Here is a 22,586-nt window from a genome sequence, read left to right on the forward strand (position 1 = left end):
AAGTGTTTTTATAGGGAGAAGAGTATGTTCCTGGAGTGAGCGAAAACTGAATCAGGACTGCCAGCTTTCTTCAATGTCTTGCTGCTGATTTATTTCTTTGCCATTGTTAGGTGTTTACTGTGTGCCAGGCTCTGTACTCAAACGCTCAAAAATGATCTCATTTAATTCTTTTTTTTTTTTGTAAAGATTTTATTTATTCATTCATGACAGACACAGAGAGAGAGAGAGAGAGAGAGAGAGAGAGAGAGAGAGGCAGAGACACAGGCAGAAGGAGAAGCAGGCTCCCTGCAGGGAGCCTGACTTGGGACTCCATCCTGGGACTCTAGGATCACAACCTGGGCTGAAGGCAGATGCTAAACTGTTAAGCCACCCAGGGATCCCCTCATTTAATTCTTAAATGAGAGAATCGAGGCTCAGAGACTTTAAGCTGAGAGTCTGTGGTTCCAACTCGAACTTTAATGCCTTTTTGTGGCCCACATTTGGTTTCACATAACATCATTTTTCTGTTAATCTTTTTTTTTGAATTTTATTTATTGGGGTGCTTGGGTGGTTCAGTTGGTGAAGCATCTGCCTTTGGCTCAGGGTGTGATCTCAGAGGCTTGGGAACAAGCCCCACGTCGGGCTCTCTGCTTGGCCAAGAGCATGCTTCTCCTCCTTCTGTCTACTACTCTGAGAGATAATAAAATCTTAAAAAGAAATACAGATTTTATTTATTTATTTGAGAGAGAGAGAGAGAGAGAGAGAGCGTGCGCACACAAGCAGAGGGAGGGGTAATGAGAGGGGGAGCAGCAGACTCTGCTGAGCAGGGAACCAGACTGGGAGAGGGGAGAGGGGACTTGATCCCATGACCCCAAAATCATGACCTGAGCCACAGGCAGATGCTTAACTGACTGAGCCACCCAGGTGCTCCTCTTCTGTTAATCTTTGATTTCCATGTGAAAATTACCCTGAAACAGTACTTTTATAAAATTAAAGTCAGTGCAATGTCTTGTTTCTCTCTAGCTGTCAGGATTAAGTGTATCATTGAATGTTCTGTTTTGTTCCTCTTCATCCCTGATAAAATGAAATGTCATGGCAATGACCATTAACTGGAGTATAAGCCTTTTGTTTAGAAGGAAAGTTTTTATTTTTATTTTTTTTTATTTTTTATTTTTAGATTTTATTCATTCATGAAAGACACACAGAGAGAGAGGCAGAGACACAAGCAGAGGGAGAAGCAGGCTCCACGCAGGGAGCCTGATGTGGGACCTGATCCTGGGACTCCAGGATCACATCTGGAGCTGAAGGCAGGCACTCAACTACTGAGCCACACAGGCATCCCAAGATTTTTTTTTTTTTTTAAATACAATCTACCCCGTAATTGTGGGGCTCAAACCTGATCCCAATTTCAGGAGTCACATGCTACTGAACCAGCCAGGTGCCCTGAGAAGGAAAGATTTGTACTGTGAAGACTCCTTGTCTTTGGAATATGTTTAAAATAGGTAGGCAGAATGTAATTTAAGAGCCCTGGAATAAGATAAAATTTTACAGGTAAGTGCTAGATACAATTTAAAAAGAGAGAAAAAATATAGAAGACGGGTTCTGAGTAAAAGGGTTTTATGTAGTACAGGTAAATGGCTTCAAATGAGATAATATGGGATGAAAAGGAGATTTGTGTGTCAAGCATTGAAGTGCTAAATTACAACATACACAATACTGTCAAAATAGCTCAACTATGTATTTTTAAAATTTTAAAAAAAGATTTTATTTATTTATTCATGAGAGACACACAGAGAGAGGCAGAGACACAGGCAGAGGAGAGGGAGAAGCAGGCTCCATGCAGGGAGCCCGATGTGGGACTCGATCCCGGGACTCCAGGATCAGGACCTGGGCTGAAGGTGGTGCTAAACCACTGAGCCACTCAGGTGTCCCTATTTTTAAATTTTCTTTTTTTGAAGATTTTATTTATTTATTCATGAGAGACAGAGAGAGAGAGAGAGAGGCAGAGACACAGGCAGAGGGGGAAGCAGGCTCCATCCAGGGAGTCTGGTGTGGGACTCAATCCTGGGACTCTGGGATCACGCCCCGGGCCAAAGGCAGGCGCTAAACTGCTGAGCCACCCAGGGATCCCCTATTTTTTATTTATTATTTATTTATTTTTAATTTTTAAAATTTATTTATGATAGTCACACAGAGAGAGAGAGAGAGAGGCAGAGACACAGGCAGAGGGAGAAGCAGCCTCCATGCACCGGGAGCCCGATGTGGGATTCGATCCCGGGTCTCCAGGATCACGCCCTGGGCCAAAGGCAGGCGCTAAACCGCTGCGCCACCCAGGGATCCCTATTTTTTATTTTTTTAAAAAAGATTTTATTTATTTGTCAGAGAGAGAGAGGGAGAGACAGCACAAGCTAGGGGAGTGGCAGGCAGAGGCAGAGGGAGAAGTAGTCTCCCTGCCATGCAGGGAGCAGGATGTGAGGCTCGGTTTATGGACCAGGGTCAGGACCTGAGCCAAAGGCAGATGCTTAACCTACTGAACCACGCAGGCATCCCTCAACTATGCATTTAATACTCTTACAGCCATCCTTTTATGTTTCAGTACACATAATCTTTTTACTTTGCAAATGTAAAAACTGAAGTCTGAAGAGTAAACTCATTCATTGCTCATCTAATATCCTACTTTTTGGGTCTTTGCATTTGCTGTTCCACTGCTTGAAATGCTTTTCTCCTGGTTCTTTGCAAACGACTTGCTCTTTCCTTTTCTTGGCTCATCCCCAAGTCATCTCCCTCAGTGCATGCCCTGAGGGCCCTACCTACAATGGTTGGGGAAGTCACTCAGTTACCTCTCTCATCTCTGTTTCTTCCCTTGAGAGCACTGCTCCCAATCGAATTATCTGGTTTAACTGTTTACATGTGTATTGTTCTTCTGTAAACTCCCCCAAAGCAGTGGACTCCTCTGTCTTACACCCAAGACTATCTTTGGCACCTAGCAGAGCATTTATTTATTTTTATTTTTAAAAGATTTTATTTATTTATGAGAGACACAGAGAGAGAGAGAGAGAGAGAGGCAGAGACACAGGTAGAGGGAGAAGCAGGCTCCATGCAGGGAGCCCGACATGGGACTCGATCCCTGGTCTCCAGGGTCAGGGCCTGGGCTGAAGGCGGTGCTAAACCGCTGAGCCACCCGGGCTGCCCCTAGGAGAGCATTTAGAACCATCAATAAAGGGTGGCCCAGCTGGCTCAGCAGTTTAGCGCCGCCTTCAGCCCAGGGCGGGATCCTGGAGACTGAGGATGAGTCCCACGTCGGGCTCCCTGCATGGAGCCTGCTTCTCCTTCTGCCCGTGTCTCTGCCTCTCTCTCTCTCTCTCTCTCTCTCTCTCTCTCTCTCTGTGTGTCTATCATGAATAAATAAATCTTTTTTTTAAAATTTTTTATTTATTTATGATAGTCACACAGAGAGAGAGAGAGAGGCAGAGACATAGGCAGAGGGAGAAGCAGGCTCCATACACCGGAAGCCCGACGTGGGATTCGATCCCGGGTCTCCAGGATCGCGCCCTGGGCCAAAGGCAGGCGCCAAACCGCTGTGCCACCCAGGGATCCCTCTTTTTTTTTTTTTTTTTTAAAAAAAAGAACCATCAATAAAGATTTTGCCAATGAATGAATTCTTTGACCATAGCCAACACCAAATCCTTCCAAAGTACCAGGCACTGTGTTAGGTAATTGCCCTAAATTATTGCATTTAGTTCTCACATCTCTCATCTCATACATGAGAAAACAGATTTTATAAAACAATATCTCTTAACAGTTGAAGCGAGCATTTAGACCCAGACCTGACCCTAGGCTCTATGCCATACTCTATAAGAAAAAAGGTTAAAATATCCCAAGATGGGTAAAACGTAATAATTAGAAATATCTCCCCTTAAGCTTAAAGGTATAAATCCAGGGGATTTGAGGGGAAAAAATTCATACCTTGTTAATAATACACTATTACCACATTTAGTTTCACATAACATCATTTTTCTGTTAATCTTTTTTTAAAAACTTTTATTTATTGGGGCGTTTGGGTGGCTCAGTTGGTGAAGCATCTGCCTTTGGCTCAGGGTGTGATCTCAGAGGCTTGGGAACAAGCCCCACGTCGGGCTCTCTGCTTGGCCAAGAGCATGCTTCTCCTTCTCCTTCATCCCTAACTTCTTTTTGGTGACCACAACTGTCAACTCCACTGCCCTTCACCCCTTAGTCTTCCTGTTTTACTGCAGAGGACCAGGGTATTCAGGCTTTGAAGGCCATGGCAAAGAGTTTTGTATTTATGTCTGAGTCTTGGGAAGCCATCAGTGTATTATAAGCAGAGGAATGAGAGCTGATTTATGTTTTAAGATACATTTCTGGTTGATGTGTGGAGAAGGAGTTGGGGGCAGGGTAGATGAAGAAATGGTGAAAGCCTTCAAAAGGCCGTTGGGGTAGACGTGGTGGTAGTGGGGATGGAGAGAGGAGGATGGATTCGGGATATATTTTGGGGGGTAACTAGTAATGGGTTGGATGCGGAAGTTGAGAGAGAGAAAAGGAAAAGTGAGTAAGTCCTGGTTAACCTTGGACAACTTGGAAGCATGGTGGTATTACTTCTAAGGGGATCCTGGGGAAGAAATAGATTTGGAGGGAGGAAATGAAGATCTTGCTTCAGATCCATGGAGGCATATCAAGTGGATGGTTGGTTGTACTGTTAGGAACTCTGGAAGGTCCATGTTAGAGCCATAGCTGTGGGTGTCATTGGTGGAAAGCCATCGTACTAGGTGAGGAAGAGAGAGAGAGATGCTGGAACTCTAAAGAGAAGTGTGAAATTGTCTTAGAGGTTGAGGAAGCAAAATAATTGAGGAAGTGTAGACATGCTGGGCAATGTTGCATGTCCTTTGAGGTTTGTGGTTTTGAATCTAAAAAGTGAAATCGTCCTGCTTGTGTGATTTTTCTCTGGCAAAACTCAACTGCTTGGGTGCAGGGAAGGAAGACAGAGACAAGCAAAAAAAAAGATCCCTAAGGGATTGGTTTGATTCTAAGTTGGTAAAGAAGGCATTGAGGACAAGAGGAGGGTAATGGGTAACGGAACGTGGTGAGGTGACTGAGTTGGGAGGCTTGCTGAGGTAAAAGGACTGTTGAGTGGGAAGTGGGAGAGCAAGTGGTTCTCTGGAGGGAAAGAATGTAGGGTCTTTGAAATTTAGTCTGGGGTAGTGATGTTGGAGGCAAAGACTGGTGGTGAAGGGGGCAGGGGAAGGAGAGTTGAGCCACCTGGCTGTTGCGCTGGGACGGAAGCAGTGGCAGAAGGGAAGTGAGGCAAGGGGCTGTCTGCAGTGAGAGCGGAGTGCTGGGAGGTCAGGAGGTGACCCTGCTGTGAGGCAGGAGGCACTCGAACCCCCCCCACTCCCACCGCTTGAGTTCAGAGAAGCTGGGGTCTTGCGAGGAGGAAGAGTTATCATGAGAAGAAAGATGACTCTCTCTTTGAAAGACCTCAGAGGATTCAGGGTCACCTGGGGACAGGCCAGAGTCTGAGCAAAGAACCCTCCAAGGAGGGTGACCATCTGGAGTTTATTCACTGCATATCTAGATTTCCAGAGAGCAAGATAAGAAGGTTGGAGTGGGGTGGAGGTGGAGTCAGAAGACGTGGGCATGGGGGAGTGAGATGCTTTCCGGTGCCATCTCCTTCCCTGCCGGCCTTCCCGTCCACTTCGTAGACTCTGTCTTCCAGCATTCCTAATACGAGGCAACCTGAAATCTTACTGTTGTGGGGTTGGAATGGTTTCTGAATATCTATAGAAAGCAATGGTTTTGGAATGGTTGCTACTCCAAGGCATTGCTTTACAAAGGGGAGATTGCCTTCTATTTGGATGTGTTACATGTGAAGCCAACTTTTTTTTTTTTTTTTAAGATTTTATTTATTTATTCATGAGAGACACACACACACAGAGGCAGAGACATAGGCTCCCTGCAGGGAGCCCGATGTGGGACTCGACCCCAGGACCCTGGGATCACGACCTGAGCCAAAAGCAGATAGATGCTCAACCACTGAGCCACCCGGGTGCCCCGTGAAGCCATCTTTTATGTAACATTGATTACACAATGTGGAATGTTCCATTCTAGAAAAATACGTCCTATGGGTGATCTTCTAGGACTCAAAAAAGCTTCATTACAAATCAGATGAGCTAATGATTATCAACTTGTTTTCAAAAGTAGAACATGGCTCAGTGGTTCTGTATCCTTTTTGATGGCAAGGATCTTATTTTTAATAAGTTTATTTTAAAAAGCTAATTCTTGTTCTCATATAATAGCTGTATATTCAGTATCCATTGATTGAGAAAAGGCTAAATGGTAAGCTACTGTGAATTTAGAAATACTGAAGTGAATTTTTGTTTTATTAATTGTAATAGCATTTACAAACACTTGAAAAATGTTAGAGATTTGTTGTCTACTTAGAGCAGGAAAGAAAATGGCCTTCAGAAAGTAGGATGTGCTTGGTGGATTCAGACTTGGCGAAACTGTCAGTACTTCCCCAGGGTCGCCGAGCTCACAGATGATTAGAAATAGCTTCTGTGATGTAGGGAATATAGGTGCAAGGTATTATTATTATTATTATTATTTTATTATTTACTGTAATTATGTAGGACCAGATGGTATGATAGTATTCATTTTAAGTGCCATTCTGCCAACAGCAGGTGAATATTTGAAACTATTTTCCTGGTATAGTTATTAAGCCATTTCTCTCCTGTCATTGTAGCTAAGGAAAAAGTGGTTTATTTAGAAATGAAATCCAGATGGTCTCAAACAGCTCCAGTCATGTAAAGTTATTAATGTAACTGCACGGCCTTGAAAGACACAACCATTATTGCCAAAGCGGTGTAATCCCAGTCTGCTGGAGCATACATTTTTGGAATTACTATTTTACCTGATAAATTACTTCACAAGTCGCAACCTTCCCTGAAGTATTCAGTACAGTGTTTGGAGGTGCAAATGTGTTCAATTCATAGAGCTACAGTTTACATAAAGCTTTGTTGTTCCACTGGGGTTTCATGTTTAATTTAGAGGATGGAGGTAAATTTAGCCGTGACACTAATAGCTCTCAGGTTTGTAACTTTCTGGAATCACAGACAGAAAGTTTATTTGTTACATTTTTGTAAGTGGAATCTTAAAATCCTACTTGGCTCATTATTTTGTGACCATTTTCCAGGAAGAAAGATGAAATGAAATTAGCTACCTTCTACTGATGTGGGATTGATTAATCCTGGGCAGGTCAGTGGCTAAAATTAGTTTCTCAATACCTTACATACACTGTTGAGTCTCATAACTCTCAGAAGAGATAGGCCGTTTCATAGATGATTGTCTGTGATTCATAAAGATTGACTTGTCCAAGGGCTTACAGCCAGTAAATGAAACAGCTATAATGTTTATATAATTTTAACTACCTCAACTTTGTACCTTTTATCTGCAAGTTTCAGGAATGGTCTTTTGTCTGGGTCTGTCAGCATTTAAGGTTTAGCTACATCTACCAAGCTGTGGCTAGTGAAAACATGTGTATAGGGATGCCTGGGTGGCTCAGCGATTGAGCGTCTGCCTTTGGCTCAGGGCGTGGTCCCGGGATCTGGGATCGAGTCCCGCATCGGGCTCCTTGCGGGAAGCCTGTTTCTCCCTCTGTCTGTCTCTGCCTCTCTCTCTGTCTCTCATGAATAAATAAATAAATAACATCTTTTAAACAAAACAAAAAACATGAGTATAATAGCAGTTACAATGAAAAGTCAGCAGTTACTGACTGAGCGCAGTCTTGAAAGCAAAGCCCTGTGATTTGCTAATTTTAGTACTGGAAGTTCTTAAGTTTGTCTCCTACCTTGACTATTGTAGTGTATTGTAGCATACAGGTCATTTTGACAATTTATTTTTTCCTAATACAAGTTATAGGACTTTTCCAATGCTGTGGATATTTTACTTTTTTTTTTTTTTAAAGATTTTATTTATTTACTTGGAGATGTAGCCAACCATCCCACATACAAATGGATAAGAAAATCTAATAGATGGCTTTTTTAAAAAAAATATTTATTTATTCATGAGAGACACAGAGAGGCAGAGACACAGGCAGAGGGAGAAACAGGCTCCATGCAGGGAGCCCGATGTGGGACTCGATCCTGGGTCTCCAGGATCACACCCTGGGCTGAAGGCGGTGCTAAACTGCTGAGCTACCGGGTCTGCCCAAGATGGCTTTCGATTAGGATGTAATCTTTTGTCAAGGATTTTTCTTTTTAAGGACTTATTTATTTATTTACTTTTAAAAAAGATTTTATTTATTTATTCTTGAGAGGCAGAGAGAGGCAGAGACACAGGCAGTGGGAGAAGCAGGCTCCATGCAGGGAGCCTGATGTGGTACTCGATCCCAGGACTCCAGGATCATGCCCTGAGCTACAGGCAGACACTCAACTGCTGAGCCACCTAGGTGTCCTGTTATTATTATTTTTATTTTTTTAAATTTTTAAATTTTTAAATTTTAAATTTTTATTTTTTTAAAGATTTTATTTGTTTATTCATGAGAGAGAGAGAGAGAGAGAGAGAGAGAGACACAGGCAGAGGGAGAAGCAGGCTCCATGCAAGGAGCCTGACATGGGACTCAATCCTGGGAATCTAGGATCCTGCTCTGGACCGAAGGCGGCGCTAAACCACTGAGCCACCTGGGCTGCCCTGTTGTTATTATTTTTTTAGTATTTTATTTATTTATTTGAGAGAGAAATAAGGAGAAAGGGCATGAGCAAGGGGGAGATGGGGAAGTAGGCTCCCTGAGCCTCACGCAGGGCTTGATCCCAAGACTCCAGGATCATGACCTGAGCTAAAGGCAGGTGCTTAACTGACTGAGCCACCCAGGTGCCCGTAAGGGCTTGTTATAGACATAATTATCAATCTAGTTTTCTGGTGTCTGCTAGCCCATGTGATTTTTTTCAAGGCCTGATCATATGCTGACTGGTTCTAAGTCTAAAGCAGTTTTTGGATAGACTACTTATTTTAAGTAATGTTGTTAATGCATTTTGTCTTTGCAGAAAGAAGAAATGATGTAAATAATTCACTGTCCAAACTTTAAGGTCAGAGGTGAGAAGGAAGGTCAGGAAGACTATGGCCTGGCCAAATATTTTTCAAAGAGGAACTCTGTTCTCCCGGTTCAGTCATCATCATGTTGTTGTGTTCCTGCTTACCTTCTTCAGGTATGTTTGTTGCTCAAACTGTTCTCTCATGTTTTTTGGTTTTGTCTGTTTGAGGGGGCTAGTCGTTGGCACGGCAAGTGTTTAGTGCAGTGATTGGCATGGCTTGTGACATAGGCTAGTTATTCTTTCTGTTGTGCTCTCTGGTACATCTCAGTAGTTTTCAGGGCCATTTTGCCCAAGTTTGGCAATGTCTGGAGGCATTTTTGGTTGTCACCCTGGGGGAAGGAGTGCCACTTGCAGTGGGTACAGACTAGGGATGCTGCTGTAGCTCCTACAATGCACAGGCTAGCCTCCCACAATAGAGAATTTGGGAGGCCTAAAATGTCAGCAGGGCCATGATTGAGAAACCCTGGCTTAATATACAGTGTTTTATTTATTAAAACCAGGAGCTTGAGAACAAAGGGCATACATATTCAGGGAATGCCCTGTGCTTCCTTGAACAGTAAGGTATGAGACACTTGTGAGGATGGGACTCCTGGGTGGCTCAGTGGTTGAGCATCTCTTCGACTCAGGTCATGATCTGGGGGTCCTGGGATCGAGTTCCATATCGGCCTCCCCACAGGGAGCCTGCTTCTCCCACTGCCTCTGTTTCTGTCTATGTCTCTGTGTCTCTCATGAATAAATAAAATCTTTTTTTTTTAAAGATTTTATTTATTCATGAGAGACACACAGAGAGAGGCAGAGACAAAGGCAGAGCAAAGGGAGAAGCAGGCTCCACGTGGGGAGCCCGATGTGGGACTTGATCCCAGGAGCACGGGATCATGCCCTGGGCTGAAGGCAGATGCTCAACCTGCTGAGCCACCTAGGCGTCCCAATAAAATCTTTAAAAAAAATAAAAAAAAAAGAGACAGTTGTGAGGAGTTCTAGTGACTCCTGTGAGATCCCAAGTGCTAGCATGACTGAAGGATTATCCATGTTTATGATTCTGTAGCCCTCAGTGGCTCTTACTTTAGAGGTCCATAGATGCCACAAACCAGGCTGTTTGGTTTTAGGAGCCGTGTTACTTATAACCTTGTGACGCAACTATTTTGATTATTTCTTCTAGGTAGATTTTGTTTACTATTAATCTTTATTGAAGGCACCTCAAGTGATGTGATTTGATTGTTTTAAGGCAGAAACTAGGAAATGGTTGGTTCTCTAATGCTGTAAGAGTTGATAGGTAATTTTGGATGCTGGCTTTAGGGATATCCATTCTTGATGCATGAAAGAAGGCATCAATAGGAAAAGACAGGACTCCAGAGAAAGCTACTTAATGGGTAATGCATTGATGGGCCAACCGTTTCTAAAGACTTAAAATTTTTTTATAGAACTGCAACCATGATTTAGAGTAGGTTGGGATCAGTCCTGTAACAGTCCTGTGCCTAAGTGGAGGGATAAGTTATGAGTGGACACAGGGGCTCATGTTGAAGAAGACTGGTTAATTTTTTCTTTTGCTTGGCAGAGACTGTTTCAATTGATCTCATAAAGCAGTACTTTTTTTTTTTTAAGAGGAGAATTCAAAAATTGAATAAAACACATGGGACTATACCCAGGATTTTATTGAATGCCATTTTCTTTGCTATTCATTCAGCCGTATTTCTTTTCTCTTTTGCAGTTATTCGTTGCTCCATGCATCAAGAAAAACTTTTAGCAATGTCAAAGTCAGTATCTCTAAGCAGTGGACCCCAAGTGCTTTTAACAAGTCAATTAACCTGCCTGTAGAGGTAAGCAGAGCAAAGTGCCAGGAAGGGAGCTGTGCCCATCCCCTAAATTCCTCTTAAGGTCTTCTATTTTGTTTCATTCATCTGCTTAGGACTCTGAGATGGCTGTTTCCTGTGGCATAAAACCCAAACTGTTCTGCTTGATTTCTTAGCTTGCCCCGACTCAGGCCTGTTTTACACTTCATCCAGCTTCTTTTTCCCTGTTTTGAAGTGACATATTTCTGGGAAGGTGGTTTTTTGAGTTTCCTAGGTATCTGTACTCATTTCTGCCTTTGAGATTTTGTTCATTTTCTTTTGTATGCTCTTTTGCTTTCTTCCCACCCACATAAATCTTGCTTTTTCCCTTTGCGGCAAGATAAAATATCACTTTTTCTTATTTTTAAGTAATCTCTATATCCATCCTGGGGCTTAGACTAGTGACCCTGAGACCAAGAGGTGTGTGCTCTACTGACTGAGCCAGCCAGATGCCCCTAAAATACCGCTTTTTCTGTCAAGTTTTTTCCCACCTTCCACTGATTTTTTCCCCCTTCTGAATGGTGTATACCATGTATTACATAGTTTAATGTCTCAGTGTTTACATAGTTGCCATTTGTTTCATTTGTTTGTATGCTGCTTAAGAGTCTAGAAGTCGGAGTGTGTATCCACTTCCTTGGTTTCATTATGGGTCAGGTGAATTCTTTGATGACAGCTTGGAATGGAGATGCTGTTCTTTGCAATATGCTATTTTGGGGGCACCTGGGTAGCTCAGTGGTTGAGCATCTGCCTTTGGCTCAGGTCCTGGGATCAAGTCCACATAGGGCTCCCCACAGGGAGCCTGCTTCTCCCTCTGTCTGTGTCTCTGCCTCTCTCTCTGTGTCTCTTGTGAAAAAATAAATAAAATCTTAAAAAAAAAAAGTCAATACACAAGTCCAGTCCACTCATTCTTTACCACACTCCTTGAGTTCTACTTATGTGGAATTATTCACACATATTAATATTCTTGGCATGTCTTATTGTTTTTGTTTTTTTTTTTTCAAAGATTTTATTCATTTGAGACAGAGAGAGAGGATAAGCTGGGGGAGGGACAAAGGCAGAGGGAGAACAGACTCTCTGCTGAGTGGGCAACCTAACATGGGGCATGATCCCAGGATCCTAGGATCATGACCTGAGCCGAAGTCAGACCCTTAACCAACTGAGCCACCCAGGTGTCTCAGCATGTCTTATTTTCTTAACATATTTTTCCTCTATTTGGATCAATTAAAAGCTCACAGAGATCTGACGGTTATAGGCATATCCCCTCAAAATGTAATTAAGTTATTCAGTCAAGTGCTTATTAGGGGTCTATCTTGCATCGACACTGTTTGAGGCAGTGAGGATACAAAAAAAAAAAAAAAAAAAAAAGCCTACAGAGACGATTAAAAGAAAAAAGAGCCTGTCCTCATAGAACTGACGTTCTGTTGAAGATGCTCTTGTATAATTTTTCTTCCCCTCCCCCTATTTTTAAAGTTTTTTTTTTTTTTTTTTTAGTAATCTCTGCACCCAACGTAGAGCTCAAACTTACGACCCTGAGATCAAGAGTTGCATGCTCTCCCGACTGAGCCAGTCAGGCAGCTCTCTATACAATTTTTCTTGAATTTAAATTATCAGGAACTTTTAAAAGGAAGGATGTTAAGAATGGAAGGCTAGGTTTCACACTGAGTCTTGACTAGTGTTGTGTGCACAGTGAGACATCTTAAATGATCAAACCTTCAAGACGGAGTGGCCTTAAAAGGGATCAGGTGCTCTAATCTCTCAGCCAGAATGGAATTTTGTCACTATTGAAAGATGATCACTAAACTGCTTTAACACTTGGAGGAAGTTCTTTCTTGTATTGAGGGAAAAGTATTCTGCTGTTTAATTTCTATCTTGGGTTTTCTTCTGAGCCACGCATAGTAATTGATTCCTGCTGCATGACAGCCTGCTGAATATTCAAAGCAAACCTGTCTCCCTAAGTTTCTCTCATTGAGGCCAAACATCCCTGGCTCCTTCAATTGTAGTGTAGCGACACTGTGCCCTAAATGTGGTACTGCAGGTACAGTCTGACTAGTATACAGAACAGTCGGATTTCTGTTAGGCACTGAGTTTCTGGTTGTATTACCTAAGGCTGCCTTTGTTTTTTAGGTAATTGAGTTGAGGGTTCCCAGGACCACCCCTAGGTTGAGATGATTCACTAAAAGGACTCACAGGACTCAGCTTATAGTCCTACTCACAGCTATGGTTTATTCCAGTGAAAGGATACAGAGTAAAATCAGCAAAGGGGAAAAAAAGCATACAGGCTGAGGTTTGGAGGAAGCCAGGTGCATTTCCAAGAGTGCTTTTTTGGTGGAGTCACACAGGATGGATGTAATTCTTCCAGCAACAAGTTGTGACAACATGGGTGGAATATTGTCTACCAGGGAAAGTTATTAGAGACTCAGTGCCCAGGGTTTTTATTGGGACTTGTTATGTAGGCACTGTGCCTGGCACATAAAAAAATTCCAGACTCCCTGAAGGAAAGCAGGTTTAGCATAAACCACATTGTTTGTACAAATAGTTTAGGTACAGTGAACCACTCTTAGCAGGGAAGGGTGGGAACCCTTCCTAGATCCCGATTCCCAGATGCCAGCTAGGGGCCAACCTTACAAGTAGGCCTTATTAGGGAGAACAGTCTTGGGCCTGCTGTGTTAACTCTTTCCTGCCAGTAACTATGTCACATTAGTAGCTCTTAGGGGACTTGCATTCACTTTTCTGCTTAGATGTTTATTTACTCTAACTGCTGCTAAAATAGGTTTCACATTTGGTTTTTCAGAACCATGGATTAAGTAGTTTGGATGGATTGGTTATATAGAGGTCAAGTTGAGACTGATCCTGGAGATCTTTGTATTTCTGTCTCTGCCATCACCGACAGCAGTGCTGACCTTCTGTTCCTTTCCTTAGACTTTAAGGTCTGGGTTTCTTCCTGCCTGAAGCCTGCTGCTGGGAGTGGGGCCCCTAGGGCCATGTGTGCCTTTCACTCTTCCTATGTTTCTCAGTCTGTAACTGTCAACCCTGGCCTCCCTTTGACACTTGCTTTCTTATCCAAAGTGGGAAGAGTTCTTAGAACTGGAAGTTTGTGTAAAAGTTTCTGAAAGATACTTTGCTCATGTATTGTTAAACATTTCTTCCTTTCCTTTCCTTTCTTTCCTTTTCTTTGCTTTCTTTTTTTTCTTTTCTTTCTTCTCTTCTCCTTTCCTTTCCTTTCCTTTCCTGTCCTGTCCTGTCCTGAACAGTATCTCAAAAATTACTTACGATAGCTTTCTTTTTTATGCATAGATATCTTAGGTATCTTATGAAAAGAATTAAGTGCACCCAGTCTCTTTACCTTGAGAGTTTATAATGAATCCTGGTGATTCGCACAAACATTGTAAGCAGTCAGTGAACATAACATGAAATCTCTGTTTAGAGATAATAAGGAAGTAACAGTTATGTTTGACAGGTCAGGCAACTTGATTGAAAACTGTAAACAAAACTTTGTTCACTAAACTAAGAAGTCTTTTCTTTATCAGACAGTGTGATCCTTCCGTGAGGATAGTGTAGGGAGCCTACCCTGTCCAGGAGAGGGAAATGGGATTGAGGGTGTCCTCAACATTCTGCTTCAAGCTCATCCACAGCCTGTCTTCCCCCAGCGGGACCTCATGGAAACCGATACCACTCCATTCACTGTAGGCAGAGAACAGAGCCCTGGACCATAGGTCAGCATTAGCTCATCCTCTGCTCACCACTTCGGGAAGCTCTCCCCCAAGGTCTCCACCCCATGCCTCGCCCTCACTCTGTGATAAACATTCTCGCTCAGGAAACCCACAGGGTCACTGATGGTCTGTGCACGCAATTTCATGCTTCCAGGAAGTGCCTCATTGTGCAGCTGCTCTAGTGGGTTACTGCAGCCCTGCCTTCCACCCGCCCCCCCACACGAGAAAACCCCACACACGTACAAACCTCTGGGTTCTCACCATCATTGCACATACAAGCAGGCCAGCTTAAACCACTGCAGGGTGTGGGGTTTCAGCGTGTTAAGTCATCTTGTCAGTGACTTTTGTCAAACACTGGATCCTTCACTCTGTATACACAGACCATTTCTCACTGACAAGTGTTCTCATCTTGATCTGACTTCTATTATTGAAGTAGATTTTCTTTTCTAGGCTTTTTCTGTCATCCTATTTATTGTATCTTTCCGTTAGTCCTACTTTGTTTTTTAAGTTTTGAGGTTTTGTTTTCTACTTGTTAAGCAAGCCATCAAAAGTATATTTCAGCTGAATTCTGGCAGTGAAGCAGAAGAAAGCTGTTTTAAAATCTGTCAGTTCTTATGAAGGCCACACCTGCAGGGAGTTTTGGTGGCCTCTTGAGAGAGTACAGAAAAATTCTAGAAACTTCTGAGGAGCTGCTTAGGGCCACTGTCTCTAGCTCACATTGGTGTGTGCCCGACAGGGCTTAGTTCTGGGGCCTGATGAGCCTCAGGGCCAAAGATTGTGGTCTGAGGGAAAATGTGGCAAAGTAAGTCTAAGTGGAGAACTTTAGGGTCCCACTTGGTGCACTGGAATACTGATCAATCTTAGGTCTGTATACAGGGTCTTATCATGACAGCAGTATCTGAGATGTTAAAGGAGCGAGACCAGTGCTGTAAGCCACACAGAAATGAGTCCCAATCCTTTAGAATCACACTAATATATATTTTATGATTTGGGGATTTTACTTTCTGTTAAAGTTTTTTTTTAAATTGCTGACTGTGATTTTCTTCTTAACATTCTTTTTTTTTTTTTTTTTCTTAACATTCTAAAGTCAGAATTTCTTTTCTGTAACAACTCATCTCAGAAATCATTTATTCCAGTAATTCTCTAAATTTTTGCTCTGAGGAACCCAAAGAGCTTTTGGTTATGTGGGTTTATATTTTTAGATACTTACTGTTTTAGAAATTAAAACTGAGAAACTGAAAAAAATACATCAGTTTTCAACAGTGAAAGGGGGAGGTGTGCCTGGGTGGCTCAGTTGATTAAGTGTCTGATTCTTTTTTTTTTTTTTTAATAATTTTTAAAAAAGGATTTTATTTATTTATTCAGAAGAGACACACAGAGAGAGGCAGAGACACAGGCAGAGGGAGAAGGAGGCTCCCTGTGTGGAACCCAATGTGGGACTCAATTCCAGGACACCGGGATCACGACCGGAGCCAAAGGCAGACGCTCAACCACTGAGCACCCAGTTGCCCAAGTGTCCGACTCTTGATTTTAGCTCAGGTCATGATCTTAGGGTTGTGGGATGGAGCCCCATATCGGCCACCCCACCCAGTGGGGAGTCTGCTTGAGATTCTCTCTCCATCATCTTCTGCCCCTCCCCCCATGCTCTCTCTCAAATAAATAATAAAATCTTTAAAAAATACATTGGCTTTGTAAATAAATTAAGTAAACCAATAATGTGTTTTTTTTCTTTTTTCTTCTTCTTCTTTTTTTTTTTTTTACCAATAATGTGTTAACATAAATAGCATTTTATGAAAAATTATATTTCTAGACAAAAAAAAATCACTTCATGAGGAGAATGGCATTAATTTACATTTTTGCAAATCTCAAGTCTGGCTTAATAGATGATAGCAGATTTTCATGTCTGCTTCTGAATTCAGTCTCTTGCAACATGATCCTTTGAACTGTATAAAGAGAATTTGACCTTTGACAGATACATAGTAGGAAGGGGAGAAGTATTTTAATAGCCTTTCCAGTTAATTGTGGGCATTCATCTTTGATACTACACCAGAATTTGACAAGTGGCAATTTTTTAAAGGTTAGTTGCCATGTGGAATCTGAAACTGTATCAATTAACTTTTTATACCCTTATATTAAGATCCATTTGTCTGTTTTTACTTTGAATGGATTTTGAAGTGACAGACTTATTTCGTTCTTTTTTGAGGAAATATGTGCCAGATACCCAAAACTGAATAACTATAGCTTGTCTGTCAGTCATTCTTTCAAGTAAAAAACAGCATCCTCGCTTGCACCTCACACAGCTTCACGAGTGCTTTCCCTCAAGACAGCTGTGGCTCTTTGGTATGCTGCGTGTGGATGCACATCAGTGTGCTCAGGGGCCAGATTTAATCAAATTAATATTTTTTTACTGCTTGGGGCACCTGGGTAGCTCAGTGTTTGAGTGTCTGCCTTTGGCTTAGGTTGTGATCCCGGGATCCTGGGATCGCGTCCTGCTTTGGGCTCCTCACAGGGAGCCTGCTTCTCCTTCTGCCTATGTCTCTGCCTCTCTCTCTGTGTCTCTCATGAATAAATAAATAAAATCTTATAAAAAACCAAACATTTTACTGCTTGAGAAAAAAATATTTTAAAAATATTTTTATTTAATTTGAGAGAGAGAGTGTTTGTGAGTGGGGGCTGGTAGTGGGTTAGAGGGAGAGGGATAAGCAGACTCCTCACTGAGCATGGAGCATGGGGCTCAATCTCATGACCCTGAGATCATGACCTGAGCTGAACTGAGTCACCCAGGTGCCTCACTACTCAACAAAGATTTATTCAGCATCTAGCATGTACCAAGGATGTTCTTAAGTGAAATTGGCTTTTTTTTTTTTAAAACTGTGAGCGTGGCAATAAATACAGTGCTTATTATTTTTAAATACAGTGATTAATAGTATGATTTTGTGTAACTGCCTTGACTCCTGCTGAGTCATAGTTTTACCCACTACTGCTTTTGTCCCATCAATGGAAAAGTTAAAGGGAAAAAACATAACATTTTAGCATTGTGCAAATAGCTTTGAGCTTGCAGACCTTTTTGCACGTGTGTTTCCTTATCTAGAGTGCCAATTTCCTCTGTTCAACCTCCCCTCGATTCTGTGAGGGTGGGTAGAGAGGCTCTAGGTAAAGGGGCTTTGAGAAATGGGAAGGACTGGCAGGTAGCAGCGGGGACTAACGTGATTCTTACTGTGTTGATGTAGATCTGGAGCAGCAACCATTTGTTTCCCAGCGCAGAGGAAGCCACACTTTTCCTTGGGACACTGGATACTATTTTCCTCTTCTCTTATGCTGTGGTAAGTTTCAGAATTTGGGGGTTTTAGGTTGAGGAAAGATGTAAATGGAAATTACTCCAAACCTTGTGAAGTTCATAAGGGATTCTAGAATTTGTTGACAGAGGAGAGTTCAACATTGCTGAAGTTTATATTCTTTGTCATTCCCATCTGTCCATCCGTCCATCCATCCATCCATCCACCCACTTATCCGTCTATTTGACAAATATTTACTGAACACCTAGCATGTGCCAGGTACTTTTCTAGTCTGTGAGAGTTCATCAACACAGGAAAAATCCGTAGCTTTATAAAACTTACCTTCTTGAAGTGGGATCTAAGGAAGACAGACAGTAATACAATTTTATACAGAAGCAAACAGTACAGTTGAAGGAGGTAGATGCTGGGGAGAAAAAAAAGCAGGAAATGGGGTCTAAAGAGCGCTGAGTGGTAGTCGTAATTTAGGTAGGATGGCTGGGAAGGACCTCAGGTAGGAGGCGATATTTGAGCAAAGACCTGAAGTAGGTAAGTGAGGTCAGGGTGAGTAGTACAGAGTGATGGGAAATGAGGCTAGAAAAGGTGTGGGACTCAGACCTTTAGGGTTTTTGGTCCTTTTGTTGGGGCTTTGGCCTTGAGTGAGATGGGAGCCCTGAAAGGTTTTGCACAGAGGAGTGCCAGGATCTGCCCTGTGTTTGGACAGGCCCACTTGCTGTCCCAGGAGACTAGACCAAAGGGCAGAGGCAGAAACAGGGAGATAGGTTAGGCTGTTCCAATTTTGAGGTGAAGGATGATGGTGGTTTAGATCCAGGAGTAACAGAAATGGGAAGAAGTAGGTTTTGTGTTTTATTTTTTTTAATTTTTTTTATTTTAAAATATTTTATTTATTTATTGAGACACACACACACACACACACACACACACACACACACACACACAGGCAGAGAGAGAGAAGCAGGCTCCATACAGGGAACCCGATGTGGGACTCGATCCTGGGTCTCCAGGATCACACCCTAGGCTGCAGGCGGCGCTAAACTGCTGCGCCACCGGGGCTGCCCGGTTTTGTGTTTTGAAGGTAGAACCAATAATTCTTTTTCCTGTTAAATGTGGAGTATAAGAGAAAGAGAGGCCTTGAGGACAACTCTAGGGTGTTCGTATCATAACAGAATGGAAGACAATGGGAAGGGTAGGCTTGTGTTTGCTTCAGGAGCACGTATATTAAAATTGGGAAGGGTAGGCTTTGGGGAAAATGGCTTTTGGACATGTTACAGGTGAGATACCTATTCTTGCCTAAAGGATGAAGAACAGACACTTAATTATGTATGGAGTCTGGAGTTCAAGGTAGAGGTTCAGGCCGGTGGTACAAATTTCAGAGTCCTTGGCATAGAAATACTTTTCAGAGTTACAAGACTGATCATCAAGGGAGCAGGTGGGGATAGTATGACAGGTGTGACAGCTGAGTCGTGGGGCTTCCTGTACTTGGAGGCAGGGGACATGAGAAATAGGCAAGCAGTGAAGGGGGACAACTATGGAATAGTGGTGTCCCAGGAACCATGCCAGCATGGGGGGAAAAGAGGTGCTCATTGTCTGTCCGAGGTAGTCACCTTGGATAGGGCAGCTGGGATCTCTGTCTGGTGGTAGGGAGCAAGTATGGTGGCTGCTGAGTTAAGGCTGTGGGAAGTGGTGGCTGCCACTGGACTCCTGCACTGTGAATGGTCCTCCCTTTCTTCCCACTGTTTGATTTCCTCTTGTGAAGATGTCTACAGTTATTAAAAAGCTTTTTTTTAAAAAAAAGGTTTATATATTTGAGAGAGAGAGAGAACAAGAGAGAGAGCATGTACACAAGCAAGCAGGGGGAAGGGCAGAAGGAGAGGGAGAGAATGCAGACTCCCTGGGACATGAGATCTCCCAGCACTGAGACCACGACCTGAGCTGAAATCAAGAGACAGACACTTAAGGGACTGAACCACCTAGGTGCTTTGTAAAGAAACCTTTTAATTAGTGATATCCAGGTGATGGGAAATACCTGGTGGAAGTTCCAAAGTGTTCTCTGAATCTTTTTGGACAGTTATTGAAATATCTTTTCTTCAAAGAGGAAGCTTGTAGAAACAATTGGAGCAGACCTTAGATCATTTAGCCATGCTCCTCACCCTGGGCGTTGTGTTTTTGTTTTTGTTTTTTTTTTTTAAGATTTTATTTACTCATGAGAGACACCGAGAGAGAGAGAGAGAGAGAGAGAGAGAGAGAGGCAGAGACATAGGCAGAGGGAGAAGCAGGCTCCCTGCAGGGAGTCTGATGCGGGACTTGATCCCAGGACTCCAGGATCATGCCCTGAGCTGAAGGCAGATGCTTAACCACTTAGCCACCCAGGCACCTGTACCCTGGACGTTTTCTGTATGACATCCCAGTGTACGGTCATTCGACTTTGGCTGGAGCACTGGCAGTGGTGCCTCGCTGCGAGCCTTTTATGGAATGTCTTAAGAAGCCATGTATAGTCTAGTGCAAAGACCAGCTCTACCACTGTCAACTAGCGGTAGGAAACTTGGTTTTGAAATGAAATTTAACCTTATTCTGATCTTTACTTTTCTCTTCTATAGAGTTGTGATAATACTTATCCCAAGGATTAAGTAGGTTTAGGAGATAAAAAGTGCCATGGAACATCAGTGATCATATTTCTTTGTATTGAGCCACATGTCCTTTTGGAGCTTTCTAGGCATCACGCAGGCATTTGGAACACCACAGGATGAATTGATTCTCTAATCTGAAACACTGAGATTTTCTTCACCTCCTTTACTCTATTTAGCATAAGGCACGTGAGTGGCAGCTGTAGAATGAAGAATTGAAAGCTTATAGGTGCTTCTTTTGAGGTAGTGACAGGTTGACCATAATGAGACCTATCAATCTAAATTTTCTCTAATGTAGAGATCGACAGTTTACCAGAAACACTTGTATCTGGATTTAGGTTTTCCGTGAAGACATTTGTTCATTTTACATACTTATGGAAGAAACCTGGTGTATTGCCATGGGCTCTTTAGTGTGCCTGGCTGCCATGACCCAGGTTTTTATTTCCTGCCACTGAGAGGAGAGCAGAAGGCAGAACATTTGTACCGTTCTTCAACTAATTACTGTCTTTGTGTCCTTACTCTCCCTGCCTTGTGAGGTCATGAAACCCAAGGGTCAGATTAAATAGGCAGTGCCTGTGCCCCAGAAACTGCTGTGGTACAGGACATGTTGTAACACATTTTGACTCAGGATGCAAATGGCTAACTAAGGGCAGCCCCCCTGGGAGTGCAGATAACTGATCTTTTTTTTTTTTTTTTTAAGATTTTATTTATTTATTCATGAGAGACACGGAGAGAGAGAGAGAGAGAGGCAGAGACACAGGCAGAGGGAGAAGCAGGCTCCATGCAGGGAGCCCGATGTAGGACTTGATTCCGGATCTTGGGATCACACCCTGACCCAAAGGCAGGTGCCCAACCACTGAGCTACCCAGGTGTCCCAGATAACTGATCTTTAAGTTAATCTGTTCTAGAAAATGAAATATATTCGTGGGCTTGTTTTATTAATTATATTCTTGGTTTTGTTTTATTTGTTTAGATTTTTGCTTTTCCAGTCTCCTTATAGACAGTGAGGGGGATTTGCTTTTGGTAGACTCAAAGTTTAGCCTAGATTACAGTATTGTGGTGCGTGAGTTTGTTTACAGTATAATGTGCAGAAGTGCACTGTCATTTTATGAAACATTTTTGAAACTGAGACAGCTAGTCTGGGCATAAGAATGAAGTTTAATTTTGAGTCATGTCAGTGTTTTATTTCCCTCATTTGGTTTGCAACGCATCTTCCCTTTTTCAGGCTGTGTTATTCAGAGCTGTGAAATAAAATGCTTTATTTTTAGGGCCTTTTCATCAGTGGAATTGTTGGAGATCGGCTTAATTTACGATGGGTTCTATCTTTTGGCATGTGCTCTTCTGCACTAGTGGTAAGTTGAAAGGTATTATTTTATCATCATCATCATCATCATCATCATCATCATCTTGGTTGGGTATTTTAGAATCCAAGTACTCCTCCCGCCCATTTCTATACGTAGAATAGAAAAGTAAAATCAATATTCAATTTTTTAATACCTCGTGTGCCTTTTCAGTTAGGGGAATCTTTTTATATTTATTTATTTATTTAATTTTTAAAAAATTTATAAAAGATTTTATTGACTTATTCATGAGAGACAGAGAGAGAGACAGAGACACAAGCAGAGGGAGAAGCGGGCTCCATGCAGGGAGCCCAACGTGGGACTTGATCCCGGGTCTCTAGGATCACGCCCTGGGCCGAAGGTGGTGCTAAACTGCTGAGCCACCCAGGCTGCCCATAGGGGAATCTTTTTAAAGTGAGATTTGGATCATGTCCCTTTTATGATTCAGTCACCACCAGAGCCATGCATAAATAGTATACATGCTGCCTGAATTGAACACAGAAGCCAAGCATAAATAGCATGGCATTCGGTGCTCTTGAGAACCGGGTTGTGTCCTGCCTTGACAGTCCCGTCTGTCACTATGCTTTACCAGTTGGCTCTGGCCAAACTGTTTTCCATGGTCCCAACATACCCTGTGCCTTTCTGCCTCACTCTGTTTGTTTTTGCCTTTCCTGCCTTGAATGGCTCTCTTTTCAGTTCTCCATAGT

The 22,586-nt window shown here is 42.5% G+C and overlaps 1 protein-coding gene across 6 annotated transcripts in view; it reads left to right on the forward strand.

The window, feature by feature from the left end:
• Nucleotides 1-22,586, forward strand: part of SLC37A3 (solute carrier family 37 member 3) — a 50,714-nt gene that overhangs the window by 951 nt on the left and 27,177 nt on the right. For 4 of the 6 annotated variants that reach the window (XM_025982171.2, XM_025982170.2, XM_072762889.1 and 1 more), the window contains exons 2-5: nt 9,036-9,197; nt 10,792-10,900; nt 17,853-17,945; nt 21,808-21,891. In XM_025982171.2, the coding sequence (XP_025837956.2) occupies nt 9,109-9,197; nt 10,792-10,900; nt 17,853-17,945; nt 21,808-21,891 (375 nt within the window). In that variant the 5' untranslated portion in view covers nt 9,036-9,108. Of the gene's footprint in view, nt 1-7,186; nt 7,249-9,035; nt 9,198-10,791; nt 10,901-17,852; nt 17,946-21,807; nt 21,892-22,586 lie in introns of those variants that run through there. The other 2 variants (XM_072762887.1, XM_025982172.2) reach the window with 2 other exon arrangements.

Source organism: Vulpes vulpes, chromosome 7 (assembly GCF_048418805.1).
Source record: "Vulpes vulpes isolate BD-2025 chromosome 7, VulVul3, whole genome shotgun sequence".
NCBI classification, from domain to species: Eukaryota; Metazoa; Chordata; class Mammalia; order Carnivora; family Canidae; genus Vulpes; species Vulpes vulpes.